At 41.4% G+C, this 27,723-nt stretch overlaps 2 protein-coding genes across 7 annotated transcripts; both read right to left on the minus strand.

The window, feature by feature from the left end:
- Positions 1-3,889: 3,889 nt before the first annotated feature.
- patl2 (PAT1 homolog 2) lies at positions 3,890-12,051 on the minus strand. 5 transcript variants are annotated; one of them, XM_030755532.1, is made up of 19 exons: positions 11,941-12,051; positions 11,552-11,705; positions 10,172-10,473; positions 10,021-10,083; positions 9,831-9,881; positions 9,584-9,748; positions 9,298-9,372; positions 9,069-9,214; positions 7,899-7,976; positions 7,697-7,820; positions 7,424-7,541; positions 6,840-6,946; positions 6,697-6,750; positions 6,454-6,596; positions 6,199-6,355; positions 5,685-5,825; positions 4,784-4,881; positions 4,562-4,702; positions 3,890-4,471 (listed from the first exon to the last, which is right to left on the minus strand). In XM_030755532.1, exons 1-19 carry the CDS (start codon positions 11,962-11,964, stop codon positions 4,438-4,440), a joined length of 2,175 nt encoding a protein of 724 aa, XP_030611392.1. In that variant the 5' UTR covers positions 11,965-12,051; the 3' UTR covers positions 3,890-4,437. The 5 variants fall into 5 exon arrangements, with proteins under 5 accessions (XP_030611392.1, XP_030611390.1, XP_030611388.1 ...); XM_030755530.1 differs by having other exon boundaries at positions 7,899-7,973; positions 9,069-9,211; positions 11,552-11,744; positions 11,941-11,979; XM_030755528.1 differs by having other exon boundaries at positions 9,069-9,211; positions 11,552-11,744; positions 11,941-11,979.
- Positions 12,052-12,816: 765 nt separating this feature from the next.
- On the minus strand, positions 12,817-27,182 carry LOC115798141 (transforming growth factor beta-1-induced transcript 1 protein). Of its 2 annotated transcripts, XM_030754868.1 has the most exons (12): positions 26,983-27,182; positions 21,741-21,791; positions 21,308-21,456; positions 21,133-21,188; positions 19,437-19,573; positions 19,202-19,283; positions 17,324-17,408; positions 16,414-16,596; positions 16,088-16,261; positions 15,890-15,971; positions 14,772-14,920; positions 12,817-13,648 (listed from the first exon to the last, which is right to left on the minus strand). In XM_030754868.1, exons 1-12 carry the CDS (start codon positions 26,993-26,995, stop codon positions 13,382-13,384), a joined length of 1,428 nt encoding a protein of 475 aa, XP_030610728.1. In that variant the 5' UTR covers positions 26,996-27,182; the 3' UTR covers positions 12,817-13,381. The 2 variants fall into 2 exon arrangements, with proteins under 2 accessions (XP_030610728.1, XP_030610729.1); XM_030754869.1 differs by lacking the exon at positions 21,741-21,791 and having other exon boundaries at positions 26,983-27,180.
- Between the last annotated feature and the right edge of the window lie 541 nt (positions 27,183-27,723).

A 27,723-nucleotide genomic window follows, 5' to 3' on the forward strand; every position in this document is an offset into this window, starting at 1 on the left:
TCTCTAACTAAGATCACTGCTGATGTCTTTTCTCCTGATAGCTCCAGACCAGCAAAATGCCAAAACATCAGTCTTGCTGATCAATCAAATGCATTTGATTATCAGCAGCTGGCTGCTACTTACCCTCTTGATTCCTTTGGAAGCAATAAGGGTGTACTTATTTTTTCTTTGTTTTTGTTAAATGAATAATAACACAGTGTTGTTATTCATCTGAGGTTGTATTTACCACATTTTTATGTCCTGATATATATAAAACCTTAGAACTAACAGCGGGTGTACCTTCTTTTTACTGTGACTGTATGGATGCATCTTTGTATGTATTAGAAATTTGACAAAGTAACCTTATTTTTTTGCTAACATATAGCATTTCTTAAAGTAATTTAAACAACTATGTCTCCAAAACTACTGTCAGACACATCTAATGCTTTAATAATGAAGAAAATTCAGCTTTGGTCATTAATATCAAGGCAAGTTACTTTATTTCATCTTTGTGAGTGGTTTTGTGATGTAAATGGGTGCATAATTGTCATACAGTTCCTCACTGTTCCATTCAGCAATTTGTGTGAAAGCCTTGTGTGTGTAAAACATGTTCCCCTGACAGCCTGTCAAAATAGCAGGTAGACGATTGGATTACAAAAGTGCTGTACTGCATAAAAACAACCCTGAACGGGATCTGAGCCTCATCTGTGCAGCCAAACTACAGTATGGAAGGACTGATTAATGTAAATATAATAAATCATTCAAATTGCTGCACCACAGTCAGAACATGGGAAAACTGAAACTATGCATGTGATGACATGAATAGGCAGCACTATAGTTCAGTATTTAGATTGAAGAAAGGAAATACAGGCACTTTAGTAAATATTTCCAAAGACAAAACTTCTATAAGTCAAAAACAGAAGGCTCAACATGCAGCGTCTCTGAATGAAGCCTTATTTCTGAATGGACTTTATGACAATAATGACATCACTTCCATACGCAGAGCAGACAGCCGACAGCTGTATGATGGAAACTTGATTGAGGTGCACATGGGGCTTCTTTCACACCTCTTTCAGCCCATAATGTCTCCCCGGTCCCAGCCTACACACAGACTAGCTAGACGTGTGTTTAAAGTAAAAAGTGAGTAAAAAGAGAAAGACCTCTCACCTTTCACACAGATTCCTCACCTAAAGACCAAATCCTCTTCCTATGGGGTCAAGAGAAGGTTAATGTCTCACTTCCCAGCCCACCCAGACCTCTCACATACTTGGCTTGTTAACAAACTGAGCCAGCTTTTCACCACCTGGTAATGAATGTGTCTTTCAGGTCATCAGTGATCACTCAGCTTCTGAAACTTCACATTTAGGTTCTTGTGATCAGAAGTAGTGATAGTAAGGCCCTTTCATGTTCCCGTATGAAGCTTATTAACATATTATGTGTTAAGATGACCTAAGTGTTAATATTAGCATCATAAACAAGTTTATTTTTATTTTCTACTATAAGATGTTCATAATTAATTCAATTCAGTTTTAGTTCTATAGTACCATTTCCCAACAACAGTCACCTCAAGGTGCTTAATACTGTAAAGGAAAGACCCTTCAGTCAGATGATTCTGTATGAGCAAACACTTGGTGACAGTGGGGAGGAGGAACTCCTTTTTAACAGGAAGAAAACTCCAGTAGGACCGGGCTCGGGGAGGGGCAGAAATCTGCTGCAACCAGTTGGGGGATCAGGGGAGGGAGAGAGGATAAAACACACACTATGGGAGAGTGAAAATAAAAGTTATTGTTAATGCATGGATACATGCAGGTCACTCGCCTTTTTTTCAGTCCTGGGGACTGAAGAAGTGCTCAGTGGATGATGGAAAGTCTCACAGCAGTCTGAGTTTACAGCAGCATAGAGAAACCAATATGGACTGTTTTGTCTCCTGCCCTCAGGTAGACAATACCACAGCCTAACACGTAGAACCACAAGTTATAAATGGACTAGTTCTTATATAGCACTTTTTTTACTCTAGCTGAGCACTCAAAGGACTTTATACAACACCTTAGCATTTACCCATTCACACACACACACACACACATTCATGCAAGCACTGTTTTCTAACATTCACACTCCGCCAGTTGCATCTTGCCCAAGGATACTTTGGCATGCAGACTGGAGCAGTCAGGAATCAAACCACCAACCTTCCAATTAGTACTGAGTCATAGCCACCCTTTTCGTGACAGCTTTTATCCAACCACCATCAGATTGTTAAACACTATTAAGACAATTTATTCTACAGTATTTGTATATAACTACAGTGCAATACAGTGTAATGCCATAGGAATGTTTTAAGCCTAATCTTAAAAGTAGAGAGGGTGTCTGCTGAACCCAAACTGGGAGCTGGTTCCACAGAAGAGGGGCCTGAAAGGTGAAGGCTCTGCCTCCCATTCTAATTTTAAGTATCCTAGGAACCACAAGTAAGCCAGCAGTCTGAGAGTGAAGTACTCTGCTGGGATAATATGGTATCATGAGATTTTAAGATATCACTGATTGTTCAAGAGGTTGTATGTGAGAAGGATTTTAAATTCAATTCTGGATTTAACAGGAAGCAAATATAGGGGAAATATGATCACTCTTTCAGGACTCTTGCCGCAGTGTTTTGGAGCAACTGGAGACTTTTTAGAGAACTTTTACAACCCTCTGATAATAATGAAATGTGCTGCCATTTTCTGCCAATTATTTCCAGCTTCATATTTTATTATTGGTCTTCTCTAAGCACCTTTTGATAATTCACAACCTTATGTTGCAGCCCCTCAGTTTCTCCACTGCTGGAAATCATTCCAGCTCCTCCCAATTTTAGCCAACTTTCTTCTCATTGGCTGCTCTTTTTAATAAACAGGTTTTAGCAGCAAGTGGCAAAAGCCCTTCTCTGCTCACAAGAAGATCTGTATGCCTGAAATGACCATATTAAGTAGATCCATGCTAAATTCAAAATACACAGAACAAAAAAAAAAAGACTAGTACTAGTCTAGTACTTCTGTTTCCTGATTGACGGCTGTTTCTTTGAGCACTTGTACCATCAGTGCAAATTCTTCTAAACACAGATGGAAACCTTTGATACATTCCTAAACTGCCTTCACTGCACTTCTGCGGTGGGCTTCGGTTTGACACGGTGGTCAGGATGTTGGCGTCTTGCTCTGTGAACCATAAAAACAAGGACTGTGGGATCGGGACCACAGTGCAGCTTTTGTTCAGCAGGGATTCTCTGACTGTACACACCCATGTCTGCCATGTGCATTTCTGTCAAGATGTCAATCCTGCAGTAGAGGCAGCCGTGGCCAGCAGGGCTCAGTGTCGGCATTAACAGCCAGAGGAATCTTTGAACATAAGTATCCGACAGAAGTTGGCAAAATGTTGTGCCCTTTAAAAATAAATTTAGATGCAACAGTCCACTTTAGGCATCATTTCATCTTAATAGCTTAGCTTTCTCTGATCTGCATACTCAAGACTGTAGAAATGGATTTTGCAGTGAGATCACCAAAGATACGCATAGAAATCTCTAAAGGCATTGCAAATTAGATTATGCTATAAATATTGTGGTGTGAGACATGGTTTATATTACATACTTGCCCCCATCCATCGATCCCAGTTAGAGAAAACCTGCGCTTAGTCAATAGGCCTTCATCTCCAGTAAACTATGTTCATGGCCTTCACAATATGAACAGTACAGCATTACTATAGATGGTAGCAACAGTAAAACAGTTCAGTTCTGCAGACTTGATCAAACTATTGAGCAATTTCAAAGTGTTTTATTTATACTCCAAGTGCTGTGCAAAGGTGCAATTTAAATTATTCCTGTTTCCAAATGAATAAAAATCTCTTCAACATAAACTTCTCAGATAGAAATTTACAAATACATCCTACTAAGTTTCATTACACAAGTATAAACAATGCAAGACTTTCTACAAAAATAAACCCAAAACTGCATGGCTCATGCTGGGCCATGACAACATCCTTCAATGGTTTTTAAATGAACATTAGTTTAGCTGTACAATCATACACTACTACACAATCCACACCCTGGTCAGCATGTGTGAAGCAGCACATTTAGAAGTGACTGAATCTAAATGTGTATTGAAAAGGTTTAAATAGGGGGGGAAACTGGGGGGGTTTGCAGTTTGAAAAAAATGTTTTTTGTGACTTCATTTTAACACTGTATCCTACTGGAGACCAAAGTGAGGAAAGTAAGATGATCAGATAAAAAGGAAAAGAGGGGAAACAGTTTGAGTGCAAAAATGTGAGGGAATGGGTGAGGGGAGGGAATAAGAATCAAAAAGGTCAGCGCACATTAAATATACACACAGTCTATAGCGTCCGTTATAAGCACCGAGGGGGTTTTTGCACCTCTCCTTTCACTCTGGTGCTCACAGCAGCCTGGTCATTAACAGAATATCTCAGCAGCCATTGTCCAACTTAAGATGGAAGAGCCAGGCATCCAGTAGCAGACCTGAATGAAGATTTGGTGATATTTGCATCCATGTTCACAAAATATTTGTATTGAAGATATTTAAAATATCAAGAGAAGAAAAAAACCTACTCCATGTTGTTTTTTAGTTGATGCACCGTACGCTTGTCCAGGTAACGGCAGAAGAGAGTGAGCAGGTTTGAAGGCAGGAGGAGCGGCTCCACCAGTGAACACTGGGATAGCTGTCCTGCCACCTGGAATATTATGTCAGTCCTAAGAGAGAAATAGTACCATCAGTCACAGGAATAAGCTTAAACATCTCCCTTCATTTAATAGCAAACTTAAGACTCCCACCAGGTCTCAAAGTCACCGATGCTGGGCTCTAGAGGAACACCTGAGGACAGCAGCTTCTCTCCCTGGGAGAGTAGAGCGTAAAGTAAGGACAGTCCAAACTGAAAAAAAAAAAAAAAAAGGGGGGGGATATATAAGGTCAAATCCACCAATAAGAATGGAGTCCTGTACTGAAGCAGGATTTGGGATTAGCCAGGTAACTTCAGGGTTAATCCTGCAGTTCATTTCTTACCAGGATACAGTGTAGGGTAACTCATGCTGCAATTTTTTGGTCTACACACCTTAGTACATAATCCTAAAACAGGGCCCTTGTTTGATTTTGTGGACCTGCCAAATCTGCATGTAATTTAAGCCCATGTTTGAATTCTGTTTTTATACTTAATCTTCATTTGATCTCAGACCCTTAAAGCATCACGCCTGAAGCTGAAAGAATAAAATTAAGTGTCTTATGCACATTAAATATTCATTTATCTGATTCAGTTTTTGGGGTTGTCTCACTGTTGCCCCTCTAGTGCACCTGTTAATTTCATTAAGACCAGAGCAGCTGATTACCAACCCCTCTGCTACTAACTGACCAGATCAATATCCCAGAAGTTTAGTCGTCTCGATGCTGTACTCTGATTACAAAGTGTATACATTTTTTTTTGAGCAGTGTACTTTTACCACCCTTGTAAAAATTAGTTGCTTGTTCGTAATTGTGATTGGTCAGATGCAATGTCGTGTTTTGTGAATGTGCTCATGGCAAAAATGATAAACGCTGGGTTGACTTAAATTGATAACACCTTTATGTGACTGCTTATCCTGTTTGCAGTGTGAAGTCTGATAAAGACCATGGGTAAGCTGAACTTGCTTCATAGTAGAGGGCCTTGTATGAAATAAAGGCCAGCCAACAGAAAGCACAGACCTTGTTCTGACACGCCAGCTCAAGACATTCGTATGTTGTAAGAGACTCCAAAGATGTCAGCTCTTTGAGGACGCCAATGAGCTGACTAAATGTCAGGCCACCAATCACATTTCGAAGAGGTGGGTAAAGAACTGGAAGGGTCTGAAAAAGATAAGATTCATTCTCAGTAATTTTATGAGAAAAAAAAAAAAAAAAAAAAAAAGCATGAAAGCCCCTCCATGACAATCGTGCGCAAAATTTTAACTACCTCTCCCATTTGTTTACAGGTAGGGCAAGTATTTATGTAGTTAACACTTTCAGCACTCCTCTTTTGTAAATCTCTCCTGCATAAGCTGTCGCTGTCCATGTATTCAATAAAACCAGCTGTAACCAGCCTGGTGAAGGCTGAATAGCACACCATTAAAGCAAATAAGAGCCATAAATAAAAATATCATGAAGTACAAGTGATGTTGCTAAGCAGACTAACTTTTCTTTGCTATAAATTTGCTTAAGCACAGAAACAAAACTGCCCTACCTCCTCTGTGTCTCTGCCCATCAGTGCTGGTAGGTTAGAGGTCACAACACGCAAGATTTTTAGTCCAGAATCATGTTTTAAGAACGGCAGCAGACGGGCGATGAGCTTTTTGCCTTTAGAGACAAGCAGGAAAGGAAGGAAGTCCCCTCCTGAATCCCTGCAAATCACAAGAAATGTGAGGTTCAAATTCCAAGTCACATGGTAATTAAGATGTAGATTTACAATTTCTGGCAAGTGAGAGACTGTATGACTCACAGGGGATTGTGGTGTTGCAGCTGGGTGTAGATGTGCTCTACTTTCCTCTGGGTTTTCTCCGTCAACCTCCTTTCTTCTACTTCAGACAACACTGTAGTTTTCATCCTCTCCGCTTCCTCCACCTCCAACAAAACTATGAACAACTGCCAAGATGGAACAGGTGTTATAGAAGGTAAAAAAAAATTTTTTTTTTTAATTTTAAAAACACTCACTGCTGTATCAATTCAAGTAATGAGGTGGTACCTTTTCTATTTTGCTAAGGATCTCTAACCGCTGTAGTCTGGTGTCTTTTTGTTCCTGTAATGAGGGGAAAAAAGGTCAGAAGCAGGGAAGGCAGACTGAAACATGTTAAAATACAAGATGTTATGTCAAAAATAAACTGTCACCTCAAGCAGACCCTGAGCTTGGGCTGCATGAACGGCACTGATGGCACGGCGAGGAGAGTAACATGTGGAAACTGCAACTTGACCCAAAGAGCCTTCGATGTGCACCACTGTAAGAACAAGAGACTTTTACACATATGCAGAGTAAGTCTTAAGTAGAAACAGATATTCTATTATTCTTTCATACAAATAGCATAAGTTTGTCTTCAGAAGTACTAAAAATAAGACACCCATAAAATATTAACGGCATTAAAAAAAAAATAAAAAGGTATTAAACGCTTGCATTTTAGGCACCGTCAGTTACTCCCAATAAGTTCCACAGGTATTACCTCTGAGCCTCATGCAGCTCCAACATATGGGAGGGGAAGAAGAAGAGGAAAAAAAAAAAAGGAGTATAACCTGTATGCTGTCCTTAAGGCATGCTTTATTTCATAAACAAATAGCTGGATTGAAAAATTTCCAGAGATTTCATTAAGAAAAAGAAAGGAGGGAGGGGAGACATGCCTCCGCTCACTCTCCAAAGCTAAATCTGCCCTCATTTTCACTGCACAATCCTTTGCAACAGCAAACGAGAAATGCACTAAAACCTGGTGTGTAGGAGTCAGTTTTTTTGACATAAGGTGTGGTGAGCTTAGGCGGCTCCCTCTTGCTCCTGATGCCCAGCTCCTCTTCAGCCATCTTTGCTTCTATTCGCCGATAGTACTCCTGTAACAAAGTTTAAAGTTCAGCAGCGATTAAAAATTCACTTTTCTTTGTGCTTTTGTTTTCTTACATCACTCACACACATGCTACAGTAAATCATCTGCCTCAATTACAGCAAAGTATATTGAAGACACTAGAGCAAAGCTTTTATTTTCTACCTGGTAATAGTAGTCTTCAAGGTAAGGATTCTCACTTTGCAGCTGAATCATCTGCAGCCGAGTAATCCACTCCTTCTCTTTGGCTGTCATGAGATTACAGTAAGGGTCCCAGCCATCTGCCCTTCTGTAAGAAGGGCAGATTTTTCTATAAGTAAAATTAAAGGCAGAAATAATCAAGATCTTCACTTGATGAAGCACCAACCTTTGGAACAGCTGCTGTTTTTGACTAAGCAGTCGTTTATGTTGGGGATGGAGCTGTGTGGCTGGACCGGGGTACCTGCTGGTCAGAGAACAGCTTAAATTAAATGCCCACTCAGCACCCATGAAGTCTAAGACTGTGCTTTGTAATAAGCACCCAAAAAAAAAAAAAAAAAAAAAAAAAATTCAACCTGACATCAGTCCTCACCTGTTCTTTCTGGATCTATTATAATATGGTTTTTAAACCTGACCTCACACCCTGAAGCTTCACCTGGCTCTCCTCTCTTCCCTGAACCAGTTCTTCTCATGATCAAACTGTTTAGTTTTATATTTAAAAGTAATAAGAGGCTAATACATTTCACTAAACTAATTTAAGACCTCGTCTGAGCTTCTTCAGCCTCTCCACCTTACATTGCTTCAACTGAGTCATTACTCTATGTACTACCATTCTCCTGATAAGATATTAACACACATATCTAATATACTGTCATACATGTTGATAAATTATGATCAGGTGTTGCCCTTGTGTTGTGTGACTGTTACTGATGTTACTCTTTTTAAAAAAAAACTAACAAAAAAAGTCCTGCTGCTGTTTCAGCCTTTTTTGTTGGTGGCATTGTGCTGAAATAACAAAACATGTTGGCTAGTTTAGTTAACTTCTAGACAAAGTTAGCAGGTAAATATTGGACGAGTGACCATCCCAGGATTAAGATGACTGAAAAAGATTTGGCTTGTATGTATGAAAGTAAACTGACATTATAAACAACCATATTCACTGCAACATTTCTGTTGTACCTCACTCAAGAGTTTGACTCCTGCCGCTGTCTCCGCCTCCCAAATACTCTCAAACACACTGTTCAGAGGGAGGGAGCGCAGTGACATGACGCTATGTTGCGCCTTCAAAATAAAAGCATGGGAGTTACAGATTTAGTTTTTTTTTCCCCCCCTCGGCCGTGTAATTTTTGGGTAGGACAAATGCGCCTGTCTCCAATATTGGGGGGGGACATGCCCCCCCCCGGGTTCCTACGCCTATGGGTGTGAGTAACCACATGTTCTCCCTGTGCAAACACGATGCTTGGCTTGGAGTTATGCATCTCAGAGTTAATTAACTCAAAGTTTATAGTCAGTCTGTTAAACCTGCTTTGTGGACCAAACCCGTGACATCAGGCGGCACCTGAAAGGCTGTACTGGATTAGAGGAGGGGCTGTAAAAGGGGGACGGCCTTGGCGAGTTGGCTCCGAAGCGAAGTTGCATCATTTTGGGAGTCTGAGGCGTGGAGGGGCACGGGCAGGTTGGAGGAAACATGAAGGCCCTGGTCTGCTTTAGCACAAAATAATATAAATCAAGAGTCAAATCAGATCTGTGTAAAAACAAATAAAGGTCTGAGTAATACTGTAATTAACCTGATTGTAATGTTGGCGTGGCGTCAGTGGCTGACGTAGGAAGGGGGGGGATCTTGGAACTATGGGTGTGTACACCTGCAAGAGAAAAGTAATGCTAAAACTAAAATGTTAAAGGAAAGTGGTTCACAATACATAACAAGGCAATTACACACACACATTTACAGCATCTGTAGTTTCACAAATATCTCCAAGTAGCTCCAGCTTCATACTGAACTGTCCACCAACTCAAAACAAAACACCCATCCTTTAGAAGTCCACCATCAGGTGGTAAAAGTAGGTTTTCCACCTGAGCAGGTCCTCTATGGTCAAACTGTCGTCTGGAGTATGATGCTCTGGGTTCCCCTCGCCTGACCCCGTAAGAGGGCCCAGCAGGGTACGGCAAATCCATAAAGTTGGTGTTAAGGTGCTGACCTCTGCCTCTGTGACCAATTACACACACTATAGCACTGTCCTATAGAACACAACAAAATACAAAGATAAAAATACTATTAACTCGTCATCATAAATATAGCGTGTTCTTTAGTGCTCATAACCTCAAGTATGGATCCTGAGATTCTTCTGGTCTTTCTATAAGAGGGTATCAACTAGGATGAGAAACAAAAAATGGCAGAGAAACATTAACAATACACACAACACACACACACACACACAACACACACACACAAAAAAAAAAAAAAAAAAAAAAAAAGGGGCAAAAAGGTGTCTTTCAAAGTTAGCACCTACTTCATCTTCATAAGGGCGCTGGTACATGGCAAACCCACAGTCCACTATGGCACTGTCAAGACTCTTAAAAGCAAAAACAGATCAGACTGAGGACTGGCTGCTGTGAGGAACTGTTTCAGTGCATTTCTCTGACACAAAATTCATCTGTCACCTTGAGGCTTGGTCGGCCCTCAATTACTCTCATCACAGCTGGGTCTTCAAACATCTGCCCCCTGCTCAGTCCTCCTCTCTGTCCCCTACTTCTGCTACGCTGCCTTGGGGCAGCTCTGGGAAAATACTGCAGCTTCTGTAGAGGAGGAGACAGGGCTCTGCGGGGAGACCGAGGTTTGGGCTGCGGGGGAGGTGGTGTCAGAGGTGGTGGCGGCGGTGGTGGTGGTGGTGGTGTCTGAGGCAAAGCCTCTCCAAACTGAAGACCGCTGCTGGACTCTTCTGTGGTCCCATTCGCATCCAAATCTAGACATGCAGAAAGAGTGAAGCTTCACTGCATAAATGAACATCAGAAGGCATAAGAAATGGAAATTATACACAGTAATTTTAAAATGTCAAATTTTCCCCTTTGCCTGTAAATGCGTTTTCACACATTTTTTAAAAAGCTATAGGCATCAGATGTTTTATGTTTTGCATAGAACATAACTGTTGAGTGCTTTTTAACTGCTGGTAAACAAGCCTTAAAAACACTAATTTTAGAGTCCATTTCTGATTTCAGAAGGAAGATACTGCTGAATTTAAGCACTGAAAGATTGTCTGCTGGTTGCACGCACACCAGACTAACAAGCACATACTGCCAAATTAACAAAGCCCATCTTGACCTAAAGACAGCCCCTTAGGAGCCAGCTTACATTTAATGAGGCACTTAAATTTGTCTCAGGTTGCTGAGCCAGGTTGTCCAGAGCTGTGCCAAAACAGATGGTTTTCAGACATGTTGACATGCAGCAACATTTTTAACTGTATTATTCCAGAAGTCAGAGGTGACAGAGTTGAAGATGTTAAGATTTTCACTGGGAGTAACAAAGATTAGAGATGAGTATATCAGAGGGACAGCTCAGGTTGAGTGGTTTGGCGTTAGAGAGGTTAGAGGCAAGGCTGAGATTGTTTGGACATGTGCAGAGGAGGGAAAGAGGATATACTGGGCAGAGGATGTTGAGGATGGAGCTGGCAGATGTGGCACTGTGGAAACCCCTAAAGGGAGCAGCCAAAAAAACAACTCATTTTCTTTACACCAAAATGACCTGTTAAAGAGCCTCATTTTGTGCTTGATAAACGTTTCTAGGGTTAATAAATAAACCCCAGTTTCAAGATAGACTCAAATCATCACATTCTATGCATATTTTTTAAAAATGTAAAATTTCCAGCTTAATTTGAAAAAAAAAATGTGGAGAAAAGGAAAATGTATGCAGTTAATACAATATACGATTCTCATTCTTATTAGAGAACAGAAACATAAGTACACCTGCTGCAGGAGCTGCACAGGCCTGCAGCCTACCATAACTACCATATCCTTTGGAAGACAAAAAAGGACGAATCTACACACCCATTCCAAACGTCTCCTCGTTGTAGACGTTTATTTCCTCATCTTCCTCGGCCATGGCCTGCAGAAGCCCAGAGTCCATATCTGTGCCACCCTCTCCATCACTCCAGTCCTCTCCATTCTCAGGCCACTGCGGCTCACACACCTTTTCTGCACCCTGGTGCATGGAGGGAGTGTGGTTTTGAACATTTAGCTTCTAAAGACACAACGACAAAATAGCAGCATAGGCCAAAAATACTGCAACTGCACATATGTGAAGTTTTCATTCCCATTGTTCTTCTATTTCTGTAGAGAAAACCATCTGCTTCTTCTGGGTGGCTGACAAAGCTCGCTGGAGCACATATGTCGCGACAGACGCACACTAAAAAGCAGCAGATTGAGGGGAAACTTACTTCTTGCTGTTCTGAGTCACTCATAATGCATTTCAGAACTTATTTTTCTTTTTCTCCTTATGAAACTGGCAAGTCGCGATGACCTCCTTCACACCGTTACCGGTTTTCTGTCGTCTGACAGCGTCCGACGCTCATTAACTTTTAAGTGAGTTCACCTGTGAGGAGACACGGAGGCGTGGACACGTCAGCGCGCAGCTCCCAGCTGTTGTCACGTCGCCTCTACTGCTGCGTGACGCACATATTTGATCTGAATCGTTATACAATTGAGTTTTGTTTTTGTTTTGTTTTTTCCCGCTTCTGTGTTTTTCCAAAACCTACTGAGTTGGGCACAAGTCTTACTGAGCGAACAGTGACCTCTGGTGGGGAAAGTCAGTATTTTCCTCACACATCGAGCTCAGAATATCTCAAGTGCTGCCTGGTCTGATGAGTCCCGGGAGGATCAGAGTTTGGCATAATCAACATGAAAGCTTGCACCCATCCTGCCTTGTATCAGTGGTTCAGGTTGCTGCTGGTGGTGTAATGGTGTGTGGGATCTTTTCTTGGCACATTTTGCGCCCCTTACTACCAACTGAGCATTGTTTAAATGCCACAGCCTACCTGAGTATTGATGCGTTAATGGCCACTGTGAGTGTACTCATCTTCTGATGGCTGCTTCCAGCAGGATAACGCCTCAATGCTCAAATAATTTCAAACTGATTTCTTCAACATGACAATAAGTTCACTGTACTCAAATGATATTTTAACATCTAGTTGAATAACTTATTAATAATCCTCTCACTCAAATGCTGGTGTTTTGAAAATTTCTTTTTAATTAAACCGTCTCATGTGAGTCTGTAAAAATGTCAGAAACACAAAAACAAGTTGTGTTCATTTTTATTTTATTCTTTGGAATTGTTTTTGGCATTTTGCATAGCGCAATAGTGAATGAATAATGCAAAAGAAAAAAATCTCATTTTAAACACATGATAATTCAGTTTGTTTCCTATAAACACACGTAGCAGTCAGCATACAATATTAAAAAAATGCAGTTGCAGTGACATGGTTACTTTTTGCATTACAAAGCAAATATATTAAAGGGGATTTCCTTGCACAACAGTACAAATTCTGAATTGATGAATACATTTATGCCTTCTTTTTAACACCTGGCAGCAAAGTGTAATTCTCAGTATTCAATTTGAATGAATGCAGTATGTAAAATGTTTACATACATGATTTTTTTTTTTCTAACCAATAATAAAATGTGAGTTCATACTGCCAGTCCAAATGTGGTCCATTTTCAAAATAAAATGAGTTGGGCTGGATGATTCTTTCTTCCTCCTCTTCTCTCTGCTGACTCAGATATTCTTAAAAATTTACAGAGTCCAGCTCCACCCTCACTCCCACAGTATAAAAAAAAAATAATAAAAAGAGAACTGAGAACTGGCTAAGACCTGCTGGGCCCTCAACCAAAGAGCTTGATGAAGCAGGGGTGGCAGTAGGGCTTGTTCTCCTGCTCCTTGAAGCAGCCTTTGCTCAGTGGCTTCAGGCAGAAGTGACACACGAGGTGATGCGGGTGGAATTTGGCCCCCATGGCGGTGACGCAGCGGCCCAGGATGGGCTGCTGGCAGGCCTGACACACGCTGCCGCGGGACTGGTGGTAGTGGGCCTCGCACAGCGGCTTGCCCTCATGTTCGAAAAAGCTGCCGTTGACGAAAGGGCTGTAGCATTCCTGGAAATAAGGAAGAGAGAGACGCAGCAAGACTCAGTCACAGCACTGACTCATACAACTGTAATTACAGCGTTTTTTTCTTGTGAAATGACAACTTTCCCATGACATAATTCCAGCTTATTTTTAGTTGGGTTTTTTGTGCATGAACTTCCTCATAGACGTTTGCCTGTACAGCCACAGGGATCTACAGTATTTGCCATGGAGCACTTTATTTCATGTCACGTTAGGTTAAAAACCTCCAACACGTTTCAGCACACAGGCCTTCATCAGGGAACAAAACAGAGTCTATGAACACACTGAATCATTTCTAGTGGTATTCCACCAATAGAGGCCTTCTACATATGGTGTTTTACCAGTAGCAAGCTTCCATCTAAGGGTGAGTGGAATTTTCCACCAGTGAAGCTCGACCAAAAAGAGAAGCCTTCGAAACCTGGGCAAGTGAAAGAGCCCAAAAATATATATATCAGCATCAAGCACAAACATTCCCCACAAATTCAATTCAAAATCAGATACGAAGGAGAACGCAAAGCAGCATCAAACACAGATGATATAAATGCGTCTTCAAAGGAAAATAAAGGTTATAAGAAAGACGTAAAATCTAATTCCTCGTTTAATGCAGGATATTTCGTGGACCGTAATTTATAAATCCAAAAAGCTTCCCTTTAGTTAAGGCTCCTTTGTCTATCATCTCCTCATACTGAAAGAGGAACGTGATCCCTTCCAAAGGCTTGTAGTGTAGATGGGTCACTATTTTGAAAGTCCAGGTAGTGTCTAGCCATGCGGTAATTAATGTTACCTGTGTATATGGCATATTTGTGTTCGGCTAATATTTCCTACAAACATCTTTTCATTGTGTGCCCAAACATGGAGGTTAAACAGAGACTCATCGAGAAAATAAAGTCATTTTAATTTTATTTTGAAAAGGGAGTGCCTTGGAGTTCTTTAAAGAATCATGTTTGAAATTAAAGAAATTAAACGCCTCTTAATCTCTTCATAAACTCACCAGATTTCCAGCTATATCACAGTGATGTTCTCACTAGTGTCTTTAAAAGTTCTCCAACCTTTATGACCAGATTAAACTTAAGAGACCTGCAAGTAAATTTTTGCCAAATGCAACACTCACCCTACATACAAAGCACTGTGGGTGCCAGAGAGAGTTCAGAGCTGAGATGTAGTTTTCCAGAATGGGCTGGCTGCAGCCTTGACAGCGGGAAGCAAACAGAGTCAAGAAACACTGCTGGCAGTACTGCTGGCCCTCACGGTCATGGAAACCTGCAGAGGACATCATCACAGGTTTACTCAGTGTTGCTTTGATAAATGTCAAATTTACTGTAAAAAGCTGCTGATTAAAAAAAAAAAATCAGTCAGAACCTTCTCTGTGTGTCTGATTTGTGCAACATTAGATTTCAATCTGGTTTTTAATGGTTTCCAGTCTAAACTGCAACCATTTTTTCTGTCTCAGACCATGTGCTGTTATAAATTTGACCATTTTCATGCCAAGAAAATACAAAGACTCAGTGTTTTCCCCAAAAATTCGCGGCAGAGTGGAACTGCTGGTACAAGCTTGATTCCAAAAACGCATTAAAACACTGTGTAAACTGCAAATAAAAAAGAGAATGCAATGATTTCCTAACCTTTTCAATACCCTATTTGAAAACAATATAAAGACAAAAATGTATGCACATTTGGGATGTGCAACAAGACTAGAAAAAAAAAAAAATCACATAGTGGAACATCTTTCAACTAATAAACCAGAAAGGTTACAGTTTAAGAGAAATGTATCCAAAGATAAAAGTTACAGGTTAAGATCTTAATCATCTACTCTGCAATCCACATTTGATCCAACACACCCTATTCAAATGGCTGAATTACCTCCTCAATATGCAGTCAAGTTCTTCAGAGTCCTGCTAATGACTTCTATATTTGACTCAAGTGTGTTGGATCAGGGACACATCTAAAACCTGCAGGACGCTGGACCTCGAGGCCTGGATTTGAGGATCCTTGCTATAGGCCTACAAATCAAATATTTTAGGGGATCATATGGAAGAAAAGGTACTGCTGAAATATTGAAAATGCTGAAATGTAGAATAAAACTTTCAACATTATAAAATGCTTTCTCAGTGATTGCATTAGTTATTAATTGAATGCTTGTGAATATATAGTATAAAGGGCTTCAAGTAAGTGTGACCTGACTGTAGTGTATTGTTACCCCTGGCAGGAATTAACAGTGCCGCCCATTACCTTCCTCTCCAAAGGCGCGGCTGCACTTTACGCAGCAGAAACACTCTGGGTGCCAGTTCTTGTCCAGAGCTGTGACCATTTTCTACATGATGAGAAAAGTAAAAAAAAAAGCTTTAGGTGGGTTGGGGTATTGATCCGAGCTCTTTAAATAAGCTCACAGTTACATAACAGCAACATGTTCACATGTGAGCCGCTCACATTTAGTATGGGTTTGTTGCAGTGTGCACAGTGAGGGGAGAACAGGGTGAAGTAGTCCGGCTCGCAGTACGGCCGTCCGTCCTTCTCAAAGAAGTTGCGACTGCCCAGCTCTGTCTCACACTCAGTGCACACAAAGTGCTCGGGGTGCCACACTTTCCCCAGAGCTGTCACCACCTGCACAAACAGTCAGGTCAACTAAAATGAGAATCTTCTTCATCGGTATGCTCATACTTGAAACATTGTTTTTGACACTGCAAAAAAAAACAGGACTATCATAACTATGACATATATACTTCTGCACATGTCTAACAGACATATCAGCTCACCTGTCCTACTACTGGCTTTTGACAGGCTGAACAGTTTCCCTTAGAGGATGTTTGCACTCCTTGTCGGCTCAGGTCTGATTGGAGGAGCCCCAGCATGCTGTCCAGCGAGCCTCCAGATGAAGGCTGTGGAGGGGCGGCGGGCTGCTGCGATGCTGTAACCGCTGGAGTGATGGGCGCAGCTGGCTGAGAGAAGACAAAGCACAGAGAAGGCTCGTTGGTCTTTGGGATTTTAATTCTTTGAGGAGTTTATCATCACTCGACGGATGTCGGAAATGAAGTTGTTTGGAAGAAACCAACGTGAGGAAAAGTCAAATCACTATGATATAGTATAGTTTGACCTAAGTCTCTGGCCTCCATCCACTAGAGACTATGGCTGTCTTTCTGCCCTGCTTAGAGACATGCTTTTAGCCTGGTTAGTCATGGATATCCAGTGGAGACATTTCCCTTTTAAAACTCTGTTCCCACAACAGTGTTGTTTATAACTCACAGCTGGACTGCATACTGAAACTAAACAGCCTTATAATGACAGAACTGCTTCCTCTGCTCACATGCTAGCAAGCCGACTCACCAAAAAGGAGAGAACTAGATTATATGCTATTCCAAATACAGATCTTTAAGCTGACTACCAACAATCTGAAGTTATTTTTGACTCTGGAAAATTAGACCAAGACTAATTTTCATCCACAAGCCATATCTGGTGACTGATCTGTACCAGCAGGCATGAGCTGTGGCCAGCAGGCTGCACAGTAACAGTGTAGCCATTATGAAGTCAACTGAACTTCTACACAAATCCAACACTAATAGCAGAAAAACCGCTGCATTCTCTAAAAGTCATATTGTGAGCACAGTTGTGAGTTTACAGTAAAAAGTTGACAGGTTAGCATCTTCACGCTGCTGTGGGGACTCTTACTGTGCTCTGGACTCTGAAGTCAGACAGAGACGCCATCAGCTTGTCCAGTTCCAGTGTGGCTGATGTTGCGGAAGGCTTTGCAGAGCTGAAACAGGGAAAAACAAACCTACAAATTACACAAATAATCAGAAATACCCCAAAATGCTGCTTAAAACTGAATCATGACAATATGGTAATTATGCTTTGGAGCTCTCTTGTAAATCCCATATTATATACAGTCTTTCTCTCCTGTGTTAACAGCATATTTAAGTTTATTTTTAATATCTTAAATCCTGCTTTAAAGTTGTCTGGTTTGCAGTTTGCAGCTCCCGTTCAAACCAGCAGAATGAAGTGAAAGGCAGAAATGTGTCAGCCCACATGTTTACACGTGTACAAACACCGCTTTTTACTTGCAGTAAAATGAATAAATACATAAATAAACTCTTTCAGGTTTTTAAGTAATTTTATCAAGGGTCTGTCTTATATAATATGTAATATTGTTACATAATATTATAATATTATGTAACACCTGCATAAAACAGACCTACTGTACATTGCACCATTGGTAATATTTTCTCACCCATACAGTATACTGCTCTGTTCAAACTGTTTGCTATAATGCCCTATATTACCATAAGTATTCACACACATATGAACTTGAGTGACATCCTATTGTTAATCCTTTGTCATTTCAACTCTTCTGGGAAGGTTTTCCACAGGTTTAGGAGTGTGTTTATGAGAATTTTTGACCATTCTTCCAGAAGCACATTTGTGAGGTCAGACCCTGATGTTGGACGAGGAGGCCTGGCTCACAGTCTCGGCTCTAATTTTTCCCAAAGGTGTTCTATCGGGTTGAGGTCAGGACTCTGTGCAGGCCAGTCATGTTTTTCCACACCAAACTCACTCATCCATGTCTTTATGGACCTGCTTTGTGCGCTGGTTTGCAGTCATGTTGGAACAGGAAGTGGCCATCCCCAAACTGTTCCCACAAAGTTGGGAGCATGAAATTTTCCAAAATGTCTTGGTATGCTGAAGCATTAAGAGTTCCTTTCACTAGAACTAAGTGGCCAAGACCAACTCCTGAAAAACAACCCCACACCATAATCCCCCCCCCCCTCCACCAACCTTTACACTTGGCACAATGCAGTCAGACAGGTACCGTTCTCCTGGCAATCGCCAGACCCCATCTTGTCCATCGGATTGCCAGATGGAGAAGCATGATTAGTCACTCCAAAGAACACGTCTCCACTGCTCTAGAGTCCAGTGGCGGCGTGCTTTACACCACTGCATTCAATGCTTTGCATTGTGCTCAGTGATGTAAAACTTGGATGCAGGTGCTTGGCCATGGAAACCTATTCAATAAAGTTCTCTATGCACTGTTCTTGAGCTGATCTGAAGGACATGAAAAGTTTGGAAGTCTGTAGCATTTGACTCTGCAGAAAGTTGGTGACCTCTGCGAGCTAGGCACCTCAACACCCGCTGACCCCACTCTATTATTTTACCTGGTCTACCACTTCGTGGCTGAGTTGCTGTCGTTCCCAATCACTTCCACTTTGTTATAATACCACTAACAGTTGACTATAGAATATTATTGAGGACATTTCACAAAAATTGCACAGGTGGCATCCTATCACAGTACCACACTGGAATTCACTGAGCTCCTGAGAGTGACCTATTATTTCACAAATGTTTGTAGAAGCAGTCTGCATGCCTAGGTGCTGGGTTTATACACCTGTGAATACTTTTGGCAATATAGTGTAAGTGTGTCCCTGTATGTTGAAATTTACTCCAAAATGCAACAGATTTTTGTCCAGCTGTGCACATGCTCAGTTGCGCCTCATCCATTCTGGATTAAAAAAATTTTTTTAATTCTTTCTGTCTTCAGTCTGGATTTGGTACCTGGAGGAGGAGGTTGGGGCTTTATCCTTGACCTTATCCCTCTCATCTTTCTTAGAAGAAGGGAACTGAGCCAGGATCTCATCTGATAGCAAAACAGGATCATAGATGAGAAATTTGAGTTGAACACAGGAATTTAAACACACACACACACACACAAACACACACACACACACACACACACACACACACACACACACACACACACACACACACACACACACGCTCACTCACTAACCTGTGATGTTAAACTGGGTAGCATTGAGTTCCTGTAGCAGATGATCCAGTTCACTCAGACCTCCCCCTAGCAGCGAGGAGGAAGAGAAGGCTGGAGGAGGATCTGTGCTTCGGGGAGAGCGCGGTTTACACACTGTGCTGTAGGACAGAGACAGAGAGTATTAAAAATGAAATGCATTCAAAAACATACTCCCAATAATGTACTTGGACTCCTCACGAGGGGAACAGAATACTCTCCCTTATTTAAGGCCCAAACGCACTGCTTAGCAAGAAGTGACAAAAACAAAATGAATGTGAGTCCTAACAGGATTTGTGTAGATGTTCCACCATGCTGACCAACTGAAACACTCCCACTTGTGTCTCTGTGTAAAATACTTTTCCAGCCCATAAAAACTTCATACTATACATTGGCCAAACATCTCCATGTCAACTGTGCTCAAATGTGGAACTCCTGAGCTGCTTCCCCAAGGTAGAAGGATGACACTTTAGGCACTGTGATTAATCTTGAAGCCCATCAGTGCCAGAGCACAAGCAGTTGTCCCTCTTAAAGCCAGCCATGACTTCCCTCTGGAAAGAAGCCATTACTGTCAGCTAGCACATCTGGCACCGGCAGATGTTGGTGGATTAGAACAAACAAATTTTCATCAGATCATCACAGCCAGTTTGTGGAAACCAGATACTGAGCTTTTGTTCAAATCCTCCAGGCATTTCATTATGCTAGAGGTTAACATCTGCCCAGGATTATTGCTTTGATGCATCTTTAAGAAGAAGCTCCCTAAGTACAAGCAGATAGCTGAATGTAGGCAAAATGCTTCTCTTTAGAATTGCTATCTTTGACCTTCATCGCGCTGGGCATCGAAGGAAAACTGAGGAATCTGCAACACCTCAGATGTGGAAGACAGAGCCTCAAGGTGGCTGTGGCTCAAGAGAGGAAAACCATGGAACAAATAGATAGCGAGCCATCTGGACACAAGCTGAAGTTTGATCACCCTCAGCTGGGTAATTTAGAGGAAGGAGCCAGAACAGCAACAATGATGTATTTGCTTGTGGTATTCAGAACAAAGCCAAGAAGCAGGAAGAAATTCAGATGCCTTTAACCAGGCTAAGAAACACATCATCTCTGAATTATTTTTCATTCAGAGATGTTGAGTCACAGATTATTTAGCTATTTTACACTTCAGCCCAGTACTACTCCTTGCTTGCATTTGCACTTGGTTGGACTTCAGAACTGTCTTAATTCTTTGTGGCATGGATTCAACAAGGTGCTGGAAACATTCCTTAAAGATCAGAGAGCTGCACATCCATGTTGTGACTCTCCCAGGCCACCACATCCCAAAGGTCCTCTAAAGGATTGAGATCTGGTGACTGTGAAGGCCATCTGAGTACAGTGAATTCATTTTCATGTTTAAGAAACCAGTCTCAGATGATTTGAACTTTGTGACGTGGCACATTATCCTGCTGGAAGCAGCCATGAAAGGATGGGTACACTGTGGTCATAAAGGGATGGACATGGTCAGAAAAAAACTCAGGTACGACGTGGGATTTAAATTGCTGCTGCTGCTGCAGCACATGTGCTTCAAGGTTTGAAGTGTTGTGCATTCAGAGATGCTCTTTCGCATATCTTGATTGTTACAGGTAGTTATTTGGATTACTTGTAATTACTTATTTTGAAAAAAAATAATCTGGAAAGGAATTACCTGTATAATTTGTCTGGGTTGGAGTTCTGTGAGGTCTTCATTGCTGAAGAAACAGTCTGAGAGACAGAAGAGATGGTTGATCAATCAAACGGTTGAGTTAAGGTTATGATTCTCCCTAAGCTCTTTATTATCAAGAAAAAAGAAAACAGGTATGAATGTGGCCCGGATTGACCACCTGCTGTGGGGTATAGGCAGGTGGCGGTGGCCGGGTCTGGGCTGGGTCCTGGGTGGTGGGATCGGCATTTTGCGGAGGGTCAGAGGTGAGCAGGACGGGACACCGTGGTAAAGGAGAGCTGGTGTTCTCCAGATCAGCAAGGAGGGCATCTGGAAAGAACAGCGACAAAATGATGTAGCACCGTGAAAGCGATAAAAGTGAAGAAAGAAAAAAGATGACATCACACAGCACTACATTTACGGTTGTCCCTGATGGTGTTAAGTTTGTTTATGAAGCATTAAAGATCAATCAAGAGATAAAAGTTAAGAAAGTCATTTAAAAAGCATGCAGTGTATAACGCTGCATAATAAGGTATTATGTTGAGTCAAGGATAAGCAGGTAAATGACAGACAAGACGAAACACATACAAACGCATGCAGAGACAGTTACGTACCAAACACAACAATACGAGGACTGAGAGGGTAGTTAAGCGGCTCAGGCACTCCTGAGGAGAGACAGACAGCCTTTGTGACCAATACAGCAGCAGCAACTCAGCCCACACACCAAGACACAACACGGAGGACAGTGAGCGCCCGCGGATGCTCATCACTCAGAGGACAGGGCAGTAAAAACCAGCAAAACAGAGATAATCCATTGGCACTGACGTTATGAGGGCGCACAAACATTTCTGCATTCATATTCGAAGCATGCCAGTGTAGAAAGGAAGCAGAGGAGGAAGAGTGTTTGGCAGCTGATATCTAAATCCACTCCTCCACCCACACACACGCATACACACACTGAAGTGGAAGCTGTCCAGAAACTAAACTCACTCAAGCGTTAACGTCTACAGCTGTATGACATCACTTAGTTCTGACAAGCCCCCGTCCGTGCAACCGAAGACCGAAGCAGACTACGTTAAAAGAGGACTTAATATGAGTAATTACAAACTCCACATTTAAAGCAGAGAGGCTGCAGTTTTGGATGAATTTCCTCTCTTTACCAGAAGCATACTAACTTTAACTTTCACACTAGTTTACCATGTATGTATAATAACATAGCAGCCATTTATTCTGAGTCTTGTAAGGGTACCAGTCCCTTTTTTAGTGTTACACTATTAAAATGGAAATTTTGGCCTTGCCTTCCTAGAAGTTAAAATAAATAAGAAGGGTCAAAGTTCAGATGGGAATTAAGAACCAGTTCCAGACACGTGCAGAAGAATCGTATTACCTCAAGATTATCAGTTCCTGAGTTTTTTTGTACTATATTTTAACAAAATTTTAATTTGTGTTCAGACTCGGAGTTAATAAAAGAGCTGCGCTGATGCTGACAATGTACATAAAGATGTCTTTCCCCACAGAAAATATGTTAGCCCTGCGACAGTTTGGCGACCTGTACAGGGCATACCCTGCCTCTCGCCCTATGATAGCTGGAGGGAAAAATTGATGGATGGGTGAATAAATGAATCAATAAAGTAGACACTGGAAGAATGGAAAACAGTCTTATGAATAGTAGTCAGTGGTCAAAGTCAGATACCAAAATATCCTCATTTTTGGTCCCTTGAACATACAGTTCCAATAATTCAGCTGAAAAACATCCTGTCTCGAGCTCTTGAAAAGAAGGCAGCTGGACCTCTTTTTGGTCGTAAAGACGTTTCGCCTCTCGTCCAGGAGGCTTCTTCAGTTCCAAAACCACTGACGGAGAGTCCCAGGTATTTAACCCCTGGTGCAGGCGAAACATCTTCAGGTCCAGTTGCCTTCTTTTCAAGTACTCAAGACTACCACGACCTGGATGTCTGAGAACATGTCCTCAATTTGTAAAGACCAAACTAACGTAAACACAACTAAATCATTATGACCTCATTTTGTGGTTATTTCTTTGTTTTTACTCATGTCACACGGGACAGATGCTAGAAATGTGCAGGTGTGGGAGAATATAAATCACCTGGATTCTTGCAGGGCTGTAGAGTAAAGTTTAAAACCCTCTTTACTAACATTAAAATACTTTATGATTTACACTTTATAACACACACATACACACATACAGAAAAGATATACCAACACAAGAAAACAAACAATCTTCTACATCTATTCTTGAAATGCGGGTAGCCCTTTAGTTTTCTACCTTTTAAGAAAAATCATTCTGCGTATCATAATACTAGTTTGGACCAGCTTTGTAACATGTTTATCTTCTCTCGCTAATTCTATATCATCACCCAAAAACAAATAGTCTGATTTAAATCTTCTTGCGAGCTGAGAAATCTTCCTTTCCCAAGTTCTTAATCAATAGAGAATCACACACACACACACACACACACACACACACACACACACACACACACACACACACACACACACACACACACACACACACACACATACTTTGTGGTAGGGCTGGGCAATAAAACGATAATGATATGTATCGCGATAGACACATAATCAATATCAATAGAAAATGCGCTCGATAGAAAATTCGATATATTTTTTTTTCATTGGAATAAACCAGAGCAAAGATTCCGCTTTAAATGCACCCGCCTGTGAAGCAAGATTGGTTGGTCGGTCCTCTGGTGCCTAGCAACGTATGGAGTGACATGCTAATAGCCAATCATGGAGCAGTATCAAACCTGGTTGCGCCACCTCGTTATCTCGTGCACGCCCTCTTGTTTGTGGAACTTGCTTGAACCGGCCTGGTGTGAGACATGGTGAAAAGTGGAAAGCTCACCGCTGTGGCAGTTTTTCTGATTTTGTCAGTCGGACCGTACTCAGACCAGTGTCGTCTGCATATTGTGCAGGGCTGTCGTCCCCGCCAAGACCGGCAATACGACTAACTTTAACTTTAACACCTTAGCCGATCCCTTTGGAGCACAGCAACCAGCATCTGCTGTTGCAAGACCGCAGCAACAGACCACTATGGAAAGGTATTCCACATCAGTGCCTTATGATGAATCATCCAAACGTTATAAAGAAATAACCCAGGCAGTGGCATATCATAGAGCCAAAGACATGCAACCAGTCAATACAGTCGAGATGCCGGGTTACAGAAATCTGCTTCACGCTCTTGACCCTCCTAAAGCACTAAAGCACCTCCTAGCACTAATATATATAAGGATAAGGATGGTTTTTTATTTGAGTGTTTTTCATGGTTGTGTTGCCATTTCTGAGGAAGGTTAAATTTGAAATAAAAATGTTGAAATAATGTTGAAATAAAATGTTTAAATGTAGCATTTTTTCTCCTAGTCCTTATTTTAAATAGGTAAAAAAAAAAAATTCAATAATTATCGATATCGACCGATATGAAGTACTTATATCGTGATACAGTTTTTAGCCATATCGCCCAGCCCTACTTTGTGGCTTTTCCCAGTGTCTGAAAATACTTTATCTTAAAGCTCAGCAACTTTGGGAGCTTGTAAATGAGGTTTGATGATCCCGGATAACTGCAGATATATAGAAAACTGAGAGAAAACTATTCCAAACCGGTTTACGAGATCTTAAAATCTTTTCAATATACAATTACAGTAATACAATATCTATTACAAAAAAAAAAACCCAAGAAACACATAGCCTAACATCTTTTTGGATGATGTGAAGCTTCCTTCTTTTGGGGGGTTTTCTGGTACTTCTGTATTGTTACAAGTGACATAAATCAGAGCTTTTTAGAAAAAAAAAAAAAAGGTTTTACAGTCTTGATTACTTGGAAGCAGGTGGACGCTCTTTCTGTGAAACCTCATCCCAAAGCTACAGATGACACATAACACTTCTCAGCTGGACTCGGATGTTGAGCAAATGTCTTCAGAGCCCTTTTAATTAGATTTAAAAAATGGATATTGTTATTCCAAGTTTGAAAACAATGACAGACAAGGTCCACCACTACTATGATTTGTAGAAACTGGATGGCTAAACTTATTTATCCATTAGTTTTTTCACAGTCTGCTTTGGCTTCTCCGCTTGCTTCATCTAGTATGATCACACTCTTTGTTGTATCACAAGAGTGACTCAAGTGTGACAGACTAGTATTGCACAACTGGCTTTCTTAGTTATTAATGCAGACAAAGAGCATAATTTAGTCAACGTGGCAGATAAACCAGGTTCATTTACTGGATTTTGATGGCTCTACTGATGAAATTCAATGTGTCCATTTCCTACCACGGTGTATGTCGATTTACGAGATGCAGGTCAGAGTTTATTCATGGCTTTGGAGAAACCTTCATACTGTCACTTCCCATCTAAAGCAGCTGCACAATGCTTCTCACATCATGAATCCTAAATTTCTGATTCTGAATCTGGTCAAGTTCTAGTCCCAAAACATATGGTGCTCAGTTATGTGTCATAAAACATAAGTTTACCCAGCCTGCGTGCACCACTGTGGTCATTTCTGCCCCTGGTGATTCACACTTCTGGTACGACCATGTGGTGAGAATCGTGTGCATATACTACTTACCCTCCACCTCCCCGCTGTGCTCTGTGTCTTACACACAAACACACACGCACACTCTAAGAGACTGAACAGCACATATAAGGAGTTGAGCTTCTCTCAATGGGAATTATGACCATATTTAGAGCGGCCTGCAGACTTGTTTGTCTTGGCCATAGGCCTCTCTAACAAGTGGTCTCTCTCGCCAAGAGCCTCGCCAAATCCAATCCATAAACTTACAACACTGTTGGACAACAGCACAAACCGAGACTCTCAAACATGGCCACTGCCTGACAGACACTCAACCCCAGTACCTCCGGGTCACTGTGTGCAATCCAATCCAGATGTGCCCAGATGTACATCATGCCATTTTTCCTCGTATTGCTCAATAAGCAGAAGCGCTCGACTTCTGAGGTGGCCTTGGCGAAAAAAAAAAAAAAGGAAACAAGAAAACTCAAAACTCCCAGAGAGCGCGAATGGGCAGCCGAGGCAAAAGCCATGTCTATTTTCCTTGAACTCTGTGGCTTTTACAAATAGCAGCGTTGCCCTGGGCTATTTCAGGGCCTTTCCAACACACAGCTATTTTCTAACACAAAGACTCAGCTTCCCATCATGTTGTTTTAGAGAAAAGAAGACATTTTCTTCAGGGATCGTTCGGAAAAGGGAAAAAGAAAAACGCTCGCTGATGCTGTCTTCTTTGATGTCTTCAAAATGGAAGACACTCTCTTGAACATTATGTGGCATTCTCTCCATCCCAGACTTGTTAATGGTAATGGATGGACAGGCCTGCTGTGGACCCCTTTAAATCTAATTTTCAGAGATTTTTATTGCATTTGCAGGCCTTGCATGAAGAAGTGAGCGAAGGTCAGGCAGAGGGAGAGTAATGCACCGGTTCATGTGTTACCTGACTGTGAGTATCTGTGCACATATGCCCTGCATTCTCTGTATGTTGAAGATAAAATACAGTTCTACTGTATATATTGACAAGCATGGAATACCATAAAGAAATTCCTCATTGTGGCTGACAGGGAAGTTGTACCACTCTTTTAGTCTTTCCTTCTGTTATTTTTTGTTGTTGTTTGTTTTTTTTTTTGATTGAATAATCCTCTTTATGTTACAACCCCTTTTTACATGTCCCTGTAAGCAGGGATCTGTACTCTGGGACTGCCAGAATCAACAGAGACCTTATTTCCTCTGTTTGGGCACACCACCCCTTCCCCACAGATCCCTTCAAGATATCTCAACATGTAGTTACAAGGCATGAAACGAAGAGCAGCTGTAATACTCACCCAAATCCTCCATGATATGATCTCAGCCGACTGTTTCCTTCTTTGTGACACAGCGCAGACACCATTAATCAGTAGTGATGGCCGTGGATCAGAACTAGAAGGTCTCGGCGCTATTGTCTGCGTCGGTCCTGAATAACTTCTTGGGCACCGTTATCCGCCAAGAGAAGAGGAGGAGGAGGAAGAGGAGGAGGAGGGCGTCCCGTCTCTTTTTCCTACGCGGCTCTCTTCCTGTGTAATGCCTACCAGGACCTCAGAGCGGAGAAGGCGTAGTTAAATAAATGTGGTTACAAACTCGCATTCCCCGGACACAAGACGTCATCCTGGACATTCCTAGTCCATATTTGGGATCGAAAATTAAGGATTTAGTGGCTCTGCAACTGGACGCGCCGCTGCTTCTGCTGCAACGGTGTAGTTATGAAGCTAGAAAATATTGACAATAACACTCATTTTTCACCTTGTTTTGTTTTTGTTTTTAGGGCCTTATTATAAGAGAACCCTCGCATTTTCATTTTCTGGCCTGTCCCATTCAAGTGTGCGTGAACACAATAAAAAAAAAAATCCACGACAGTAGTTCACACTTTGAACGCGTTTTTTTTTCTTTTTTTTTTGGAAGAAAACTGCTTTATTAGGTCATTGGATAAAAACAGAAAGTATTAGAATCAAGAATTTCGCTACACGCTTGTCTCAAAACCAGTTTTAAGAGCTTTCCCCACTCCATGTCAGGATTAAAGGATTTATTCA

The sequence above is a fragment of the Archocentrus centrarchus genome, chromosome 19 (assembly GCF_007364275.1).
Source record: "Archocentrus centrarchus isolate MPI-CPG fArcCen1 chromosome 19, fArcCen1, whole genome shotgun sequence".
Classification (NCBI taxonomy): Eukaryota; Metazoa; Chordata; class Actinopteri; order Cichliformes; family Cichlidae; genus Archocentrus; species Archocentrus centrarchus.